Here is an 8,231-nt window from a genome sequence, read left to right as displayed (position 1 = left end):
GGAGAAGAGCAATACTAAAAAACATCGCAGCAGAAGTAACACAAGAGGAAATTGAGCAAAACGTATTGGAACAAACCGGAATTCAAGTCAAAGCACACAGATACCACTACCAAGACACAGGCAAACCTCTGAGGGTTGCACGAGTAGACGCCACACAAGGCCGACTGAACGAACTCTTTGTTCAAAGTCTCATAATAAGAGGTGTGAAAGTAACCGTAGAGTCCTACAGAAGCAAGAAGAACACACCAATCAGGTGCTACAACTGTCACAGACTTGGACACATTGCCAGACTGTGTAAGGAGGAGCCCAGCTGCATCAGGTGTGGTGGAGCCAAGGGACATCCCAACCCGTGCAAACCAAGGTGCATCAACTGCGGAGGCACACACTCCGCCAACGACCCAAGGTGTAAACAATTCCTAGAAACCAGACGAAGGCTAGAAGAAAGGCTCAATTGGAGCAGGGAATGAAGAAAACTACCACCTTGTTCTTTCCATTAGTACTAGTATGCCTACTAGTACACGTATCTCCCACATGTGACCACATCTTGGAACCAGTATCACTAACAAGTCTTCCTCCCCACATACGTAGCCACACATTTGAAAGATTCAACATGAACATCGCCCAGGTGAACATCCGCTCCATCAACACATCTGCCACACTAGTCGAACACATGTGCAGAAAACAGAACATTGACACACTCTGCCTGTCAGAAGTCTGGAATAAAACGGACAAACCCCAGTGCCTGAAAACTTGGAATTGGACTTTCAGGAGTAGAGCAACAAAGAGAGGAGGAGGAGTTGCCATTACTACCAAAGAACACATCAAAGTACTAGAGATAAAGCTGACCAACACAACACATGCAGACATCGCTGCCGCGAACATCTACGCAGACACCAGCAGCTTTACTCTCATCTCAGCCTATGTTCCACCTGATAACAAAGATGGAATAGATGAAGTCATGAGAGTACTCAAGTCTCTCCAAGGCACCAACAAACCTCTGATACTGTGCGGAGACCTAAATGCCCGGCACCCTGCATGGGGAGATGAAAGAGAAAACCACCTTGGACACCATCTCAACAGCCACCTGCTGGCAAACAACCTCCATGTCATCAACAACTACAGACCAACAAGAGAAAACATCGTCATTGACCTAACTATCACTAACAAGCAAGCAACGCAACTGATTGAAAGATGGAGGGTACAACCCGAAGTTCAACTGAAAACAGACCACCACCTGATCACAATGCAAATCGGCATCAAGAAACCAGACACCAAAGTCCAAAGATGGGACCTTCGAAATGTAGACTGGGAGCAATGGGAAAAAACCACACACGAACAATTTGAGAACTGGCTAGAAGAAAACAGAGACCACACAGAACCATCTAACATCAACACATCTGACCTCTACGAAAGCTTCAAAGACACACTGAACAAATGCACAGACGGAATCATAAGCAAGAAGACCATCACCAAGCACAGCAAAGGACACTGGAATGCAGCACTTGAACAACAAATGAAGACCACAAAAACAGCCCTAAGAAAATTTCACAGAAGAAGAGACACTCACAATCTCAACATATACCTAAAAGAGAAAGAAACGCTCACCCTCATGGAAGAAGACGAACAGAACAAGCACTGGCAAGCACAACTAAAAAGTATGGACCCAAGGAGACCACAGGGCTTCTGGAAGACTATCAAAACCCACCTAAACAAGAACACTAAGACCGTCATACAGCCACTGAATCTAAGTAAACGGAGACATAGCCACCACAGACGAAGACATTGCACAAGTAGCTACAGAGACCTACGCCCCTAGCGGAGTAAACATGTCTGGAGACCTCAGCCACTGGAAAGACAACGTCACACATGCAGTCCATGCAGTCATAGATCACCAGACAGATGCAATCAAGAACAACGACGAGCAACATGACGACCCCTTAAATGCAGACCTCCAGCTGGGGGAAATCCAAGCTGCTATCAACAAGATGAATGGCAACTCTGCACCCAGTCCCGCGGAGGGGATCCTCCCAATCATGATCAAAAGAGCAGGTGAAGGACTGACGGAAGCACTACTACACATGTTTCAGTGTATATGGAAGCAAGGAGAGCTACCAAAACAAATGAAACAAGACACCAAGGTTCTGATCCGAAAGCCAGGCAAAGACAACTACAACCTGATCAAATCATACCGGCCCATCACCCTCTCCAGCGTAATAGGCAAAATCCTGGAACGTGTAGTCAACAACCGCCTTACGTGGTGGGCAGAAGTAAACGACCACCTTGCACCAACTCAAGAAGCCTACAGAAGACACAGAAGTGCACCTCACGGTGTCCGCAGACTGACACAAGACATACAAGAAGGATGGAAGCTAAACCAAACAACCGTTGCGGTATTTGCTGACTACGAGGCCTGCTTCGACCGAGTATGGCAGGAAGGCCTGCTATACAAGCTTATCAACAAAGGTGTGAAAGGCAGGATGCTGTGTTATCTTAGCTCCTTCCTCAAAGACCGAGAAGCCAGCTACAAGATCAACTCCATAACTACACAACCACAACTGAGCAAAGTTGGAATACCACAAGGAGCTGTCCTTTCTACCACCCTCTGCAACCTGTACACGGCAGATGCGTACTCTGACGTCAACCTCGACAACTTTCAGTACGCAGACGATGCAGCAGGCTAGAAGACCGGAGAAGACGTCCAAGCCGTGAGGAAATGTGTAGAAGAAGGGATCTCTAAAGTGATGCTAAACTGGTGCCCACAATGGAACATAAAGGTTGAGCCGAGCAAAACCAAAGCCATGATCTTCCCCCCCTCCACATGCAGACAACACTACTACTGAGGACTTGAAAGTTGACAGCAAGAACATACAACTGGTAGATGACTTCAAGCTGGTAGGAGTAACCCTGGACCAACAGCTCACCTTCAGCAAACACATCACAACAACGCGGACAAAAGCATTCAAGGCCCTGAAAGCCGTAAGCAAAGTCACACAAGCAAAGAAGAATCCTAACCAACAAGCCCACATCCTGCTTTACACAACACTGATCCGGCCCATCCTAGACTATGCTTCGGAATGCATAATCACAGCCAAAGACAAACTGGAGAAGGCCTACTCGCCCATACAGAGACAAGCACTGATAGCAGCAACCGGATGCCTCGAGAGAACAAGCACTGAAGCCCTAGAAACACTGGCAGGAATCCCACCGATCGACATTCACCTCAGCTGCAGACAAGCCCAGGCGTACCTGAGAATGACCTCAAAACACACAGGAAACCCCATCTACGACACCATATCTCACATGAAATCTCAAAAAACAACAACCCAGATAGGATCCCCGCTCCACCTACTCCAGACAAGACTCAACGAGCTGAAAGAAGAGATGGATGAAACCACCGTAGACAAAGAACCATACTACGACGCCAGACTCCCCCCTTTCACCATGGGCAGTATAACTGGAACATTTGCAGCAACGACCAACACCACAGGGGGAAAGACAAGGCACGTGAAGATATCCTGGACACACTACAAAACATCTCAAGCAGTAAGGAACCAACAACAGTCATATTCACAGATGGCTCAGCGCTAGGAAACCCAGGGCCCACTGGGTGCGCTGTCATCTATGAAAGATGGGGGATCACTGAACCTTTCGCAGTACGCAAACCTGTAGCAGCCAAATCTAACAACTATGAAGGAGAACTTGAAGGACTTCACCTTGCCATCGACACCATCAGCAGAAGACAATCCACTATCACTAACTTAAAGGTCCTCATACTCTGCGATTGCAAGGCTGCAATAGAGAGCGTCTTAGGAGTACAGCTAGTAGACGCCTACAACAGCCTGGTGCACACCATCCGCAACAAACTACGAGCACTCAAACTGCAAGGTCTCACCATACAGATCACCTGGTGCCCGGGACACATGGGGATCCCTGGAAACGAGATTGCAGACAAGGAAGCCAAACTGGCAGCAGACGAAGCTACAAACATCCAATACACATCTTGGACGAAACATCAAGCCAGAAACCAGCCAACCACTGAAGACAAGGTACAATCAACATTGCAGGGCTACAGCAAGCAAGTACTCATCGGCCATCTACCATCACATGAAACATCACCGGGGCCACTCATTCAGACTGGAGACAACGGACGTCCTGGATCGTGAACCACGATGGTACGAACGCGGAATCAGGGAGGCCATCTACGAGAGGATCTACAACCCCACCCTGAACAGGAAGGGAGGACTCCGCGTAGAACTCTCGGGTACCTGGGACTCCACCCTCCCCCCACCCAAAGGACAATAGATGTTCCTATGGTGTTGTCTTACCATAGGAACCTTCCTAACTTATTTTACATTACAATGTCACTTATGCATGACTGTGTGATTTGCCATGTAAAAAACGGTTTTTCTAGTTATTGTATATAAGTACTGCTTTGTTCTGCTAGTTCACTTTAGTGACGCTGAAGAAGAGTGATGGATGTCACTCGAAACGTCCGGAAATAAATCTCCAAATTTTTTATCCAGTTGTAGAGTTTGAATTTCTCCTTATATCAAGCCATGAAGCACATTGAAGCACAAGCACATGAGAGATGGAACAGAAGGATGAAGCTGAACATGAGAAGTGAACACATGCAGAATATCGCCACTAACATGAAGAAGAAAGGCAGAACACATGTAAGAAGAAACACACAAGTAAACATCAATCAGCTAGTGAGCGGCCACACCAGACTCAACGCCTACCAAAACTGGAAGAACCCAGAGGTCTCACCAAACTGCCCAAACTGCGGTGCTCTGGAGACCACCAGACACTACCTGTACCACTGCCCTCGGTACGAAAAGGAAAGACAACACATGCTGCTAGAAGCTGAGAACTTATACGAGACATACAACATTGCAGAGGGAAACAGAGACACGGATATCGTCACTCTAGCTGGGATGAGAGAAGACCTTTCCGAGACAATCAACAAGCAGATGTACTTAGCTCTCTCCCGGTACATTGAGAGCACGCACAGACTCGATGTGCTCTCCTAGAAACACTTCCAGCAGTACGCAAGCACAAGCCACCAAGAGTTAAACACCTAGAGAGACATCAGCCTCGTATGAACCAAGCGTAACACAGCACCAAGAGACCACGTCTAGCGATATAATAGACGTTAAACAAGGACAACAACAACAACAACAAGAGTTGTAGACAGGACAATTAGGCAGCGTGAACGAAGCGACAATTGGTAGAACAACAATGTGCTTGGTAACGTTACATTTACGGACTCCGACTGGGCAGGAAAATTTTCCATTTAGGACACTCATCTTCGATTATCTATGTAAAGACTGTGGGCGAGACTGCAGCAGCAGTGCAGAATCTATCCATTTGGGCCGGAATCCTTCACACTGCGCAAGGAGGTTTGCACTGCACAATTAATATTCAGGCAATTGGATTTGTCGCAATCTGCTGAAACTACCTTCCAGAGGTGAGTCGTGAATGATCCATTTCTGAGAAAACCAAGTGGATTGTGAGCGTTCACGTGCACACTGCAAAAATTGATTCCGATTGAGTCATTTTAATCGGATTCGATGTTTGACCTACATGTAGGTCTAAGATTCACGTGGTTTGGGGACTAAGATTCAGAAACAAGCTGCTTACTGATCGTAACGCCAGGTTTACTTTGCAATCAATAGCCGGACAGAGCTCCTCCATGGAGGTTGCTCGCACAGCCCTGTCTGCAGAGCTCTGCGAATATTTGATTACTATGAATACATACACATGGTTTACATCACATTAAAAAAAAAATTACTCCTCCATGCACCCCGACCAATCGAATCACGTCAATCGCATTGAAACTCAGATTCGTATCAGCCATTTCCTGACAAATCGCTTTCTAACTTGCGTTAACGACTACATCTGACCAAACAAACTCGCCAGTGAGATGGTGGAAGGTGTCAGCTTCCAAAAGACGTTTTCAGATTGACAATTTTGGCACTGTGGAAGTGATTGAATCCGCCCGCGATTTAACTTCTAGTTTCTACTACTTTTCTCTAAACGTTAAATCGCGGGCTGATTCAATTGCTTCCGACCAAAGTGCCAAAATTGTCAATCTGAAAACGTCTTTTGGAAGCTGACACCTTCCACCATCTCACTGGCGAGTTTGTTTGGTCAGATGTAGTCGTTAACCCAAGTTAGAAAGCGATTTGTCGGGAAATGGCTCATACGAATTTGAGTTTCAATGCGATTCACGTGATTCAATTGGTCGGGGTGTCCATGGTGGTCCCAGGGGTCTAAACAGGATTTGGTGGCTCCGCGCACTATGAATGAAGACACATGATTCACATCACAATTTTACACCTCTATGGATGGGCTCTAAAGAACGATAAGCACTATGCATGCATAAACATGTAATGTTACATGGTTCACGTCACTTTCAAAAAACAAATATCTAGACCTGTACGGAGGACTTCTCCATGACGATATTATAAAACAGGGTTTGGCAGCTCCACGCACAATCAATGCATATGTATGGATCACGTTACATCTACGAATAAAAAAAAAGTACTCCTCCATGGAGGGACTCGTGTGTGTGTGTGTGTGTGTGTGAGTGTGTTAACAGTATAACTCGAGAATGCCTGGATGGATTGTCTTGATTCATACTTGGTGTGTGGGTAGGTCTTCTTGAGACCTCGAAATGAATAGATTTCGGGCCTCCTAGTGGCTTGCTATGGTACTGCAGCGGAACTTCCGGGTTTGATGTCTCGTTTTCTGGACATGCTATGGTCATGATTTGTTAGCTCTTGGGGGGGAGAGTAAGTTGTGTAGGTTTGGGTTATATATCACTGGAAAGCTTGAACACTTTCCTTGAAAATGATACTTTGTTTGTTATCGATCATGCTTGTAATGTGCAATGAGCACCATGACTGACTGAATAGAAATTTTGTGGTGGGTGATGCCCCCAAAAAGTGCCAAAATTCCCCTTAGCCACAACTTAGGTCAGACACTGCGCATGCGTTAGGTTGGTTGGGAAATTTCCACATTTTTGCTTTGTTACACAATCGATAGTCAACCTTGGTGTTCAACCTCTGAATGTAAAATCATTGCATTGCCTTCCCACGATACACAATACTTATTGATCGAGTATAAGGAGATAGATGTAAGGAAAAAGTCAAGTAGGTTTGGGCTCCGTAGCGGCTTGCTTTGTCACTGCGGGGGTGTTTTTTTTTAATCTCTAAATATTCAATGGAGGTATGATTATGTGGTCCCCAAACTCTAGCTGGAAGTAGTAAAAGCATTCTTTATTTGGAAATAAGAAAGGAAGTAGGTCCCAAAACCCAGGTCACGATGGTCATGTGATGACCAAATGTGCAGGGAGACACAATTTAACGTTTAGAGAAAAGTAGTAGAAACTAGACGTTAAATCGCGGTCACTTTCAATCACTTCCACAGTGCCAAAATTGTCAATCTGAAAACATCTTTGGAAAGCTGACACCCTCCACCATCTCTGAGTTTGTTTGGTCAGATGGAGTCGTTAATGCAAGTTAGAAAGCGATTTGTCGGGAAATGGCTGATACGAATCTGAGTTTCAATGCGATTCACGTGATTCGATTGGTCGGGGTGCTTTGGCGAGAAGGTTAAGCATAGGGTTTGTGTGTGTGTATGTAAACTATGTATGTGTGTGTGTGTGTGTGTGTGTGCAACCCCACCATAACTCGAGAATGCTCGGATGGATTGTCTTGATATTTGGTATGTTCATAGGTCTTTTGGGTCCCCTAGCGGCTTGTTACGGTACTGCAGCGGAACGTCCTGTTTTGATATCTCGTGTTCTGGACATGCTATGGTCCTGATTTTTTAGTGGTAGATAGCTCTTTGGACAGAGAGTTAGTGGTATAGATTTGGACTCCCTAGCAGCTTTTTTGGAACTGCAGCAGCAGATTTTACTTCAGACTTTGAAAGGGAATAACTCAAGAAGGGCTTAATGGATGGTCATGATTTCTGGTATGTAGATAGCTTGAGTGATGATTTACATAATCAAATACTTATTATGCAAATCAGTATCTAATTTGCATAATTCATGAGGAAAATTTATACATCCGCCGTATTTCATAATAGGATTCGCAAACATGTGACAAATGTAACTGGGGAAGAGAGCAATATTAAAAGATACCAACTACTAGTATGCAAATGGGACCTCATTTGCATAATTAATGAGAAAATACAACAACTCAAGATGGGGTTGACGCATCATT

At 45.4% G+C, this 8,231-nt stretch overlaps 1 protein-coding gene across 1 annotated transcript; it reads left to right on the top strand.

Annotated features, from left to right (window-relative positions):
* The first annotated feature begins 610 nt into the window (after positions 1-610).
* On the top strand, positions 611-1,816 carry LOC136437618 (uncharacterized). Its single transcript, XM_066432242.1, has one exon. The coding sequence runs from the start codon at positions 611-613 to the stop codon at positions 1,814-1,816; it is 1,206 nt and encodes a 401-aa protein (XP_066288339.1).
* The last annotated feature ends 6,415 nt before the right edge of the window (positions 1,817-8,231 follow it).

The sequence above is a fragment of the Branchiostoma lanceolatum genome, chromosome 6 (assembly GCF_035083965.1).
Source record: "Branchiostoma lanceolatum isolate klBraLanc5 chromosome 6, klBraLanc5.hap2, whole genome shotgun sequence".
Classification (NCBI taxonomy): domain Eukaryota; kingdom Metazoa; phylum Chordata; class Leptocardii; order Amphioxiformes; family Branchiostomatidae; genus Branchiostoma; species Branchiostoma lanceolatum.
Note: the sequence above shows the minus strand (reverse complement) of the source record. Positions and strands in the feature narration are given on the sequence as shown.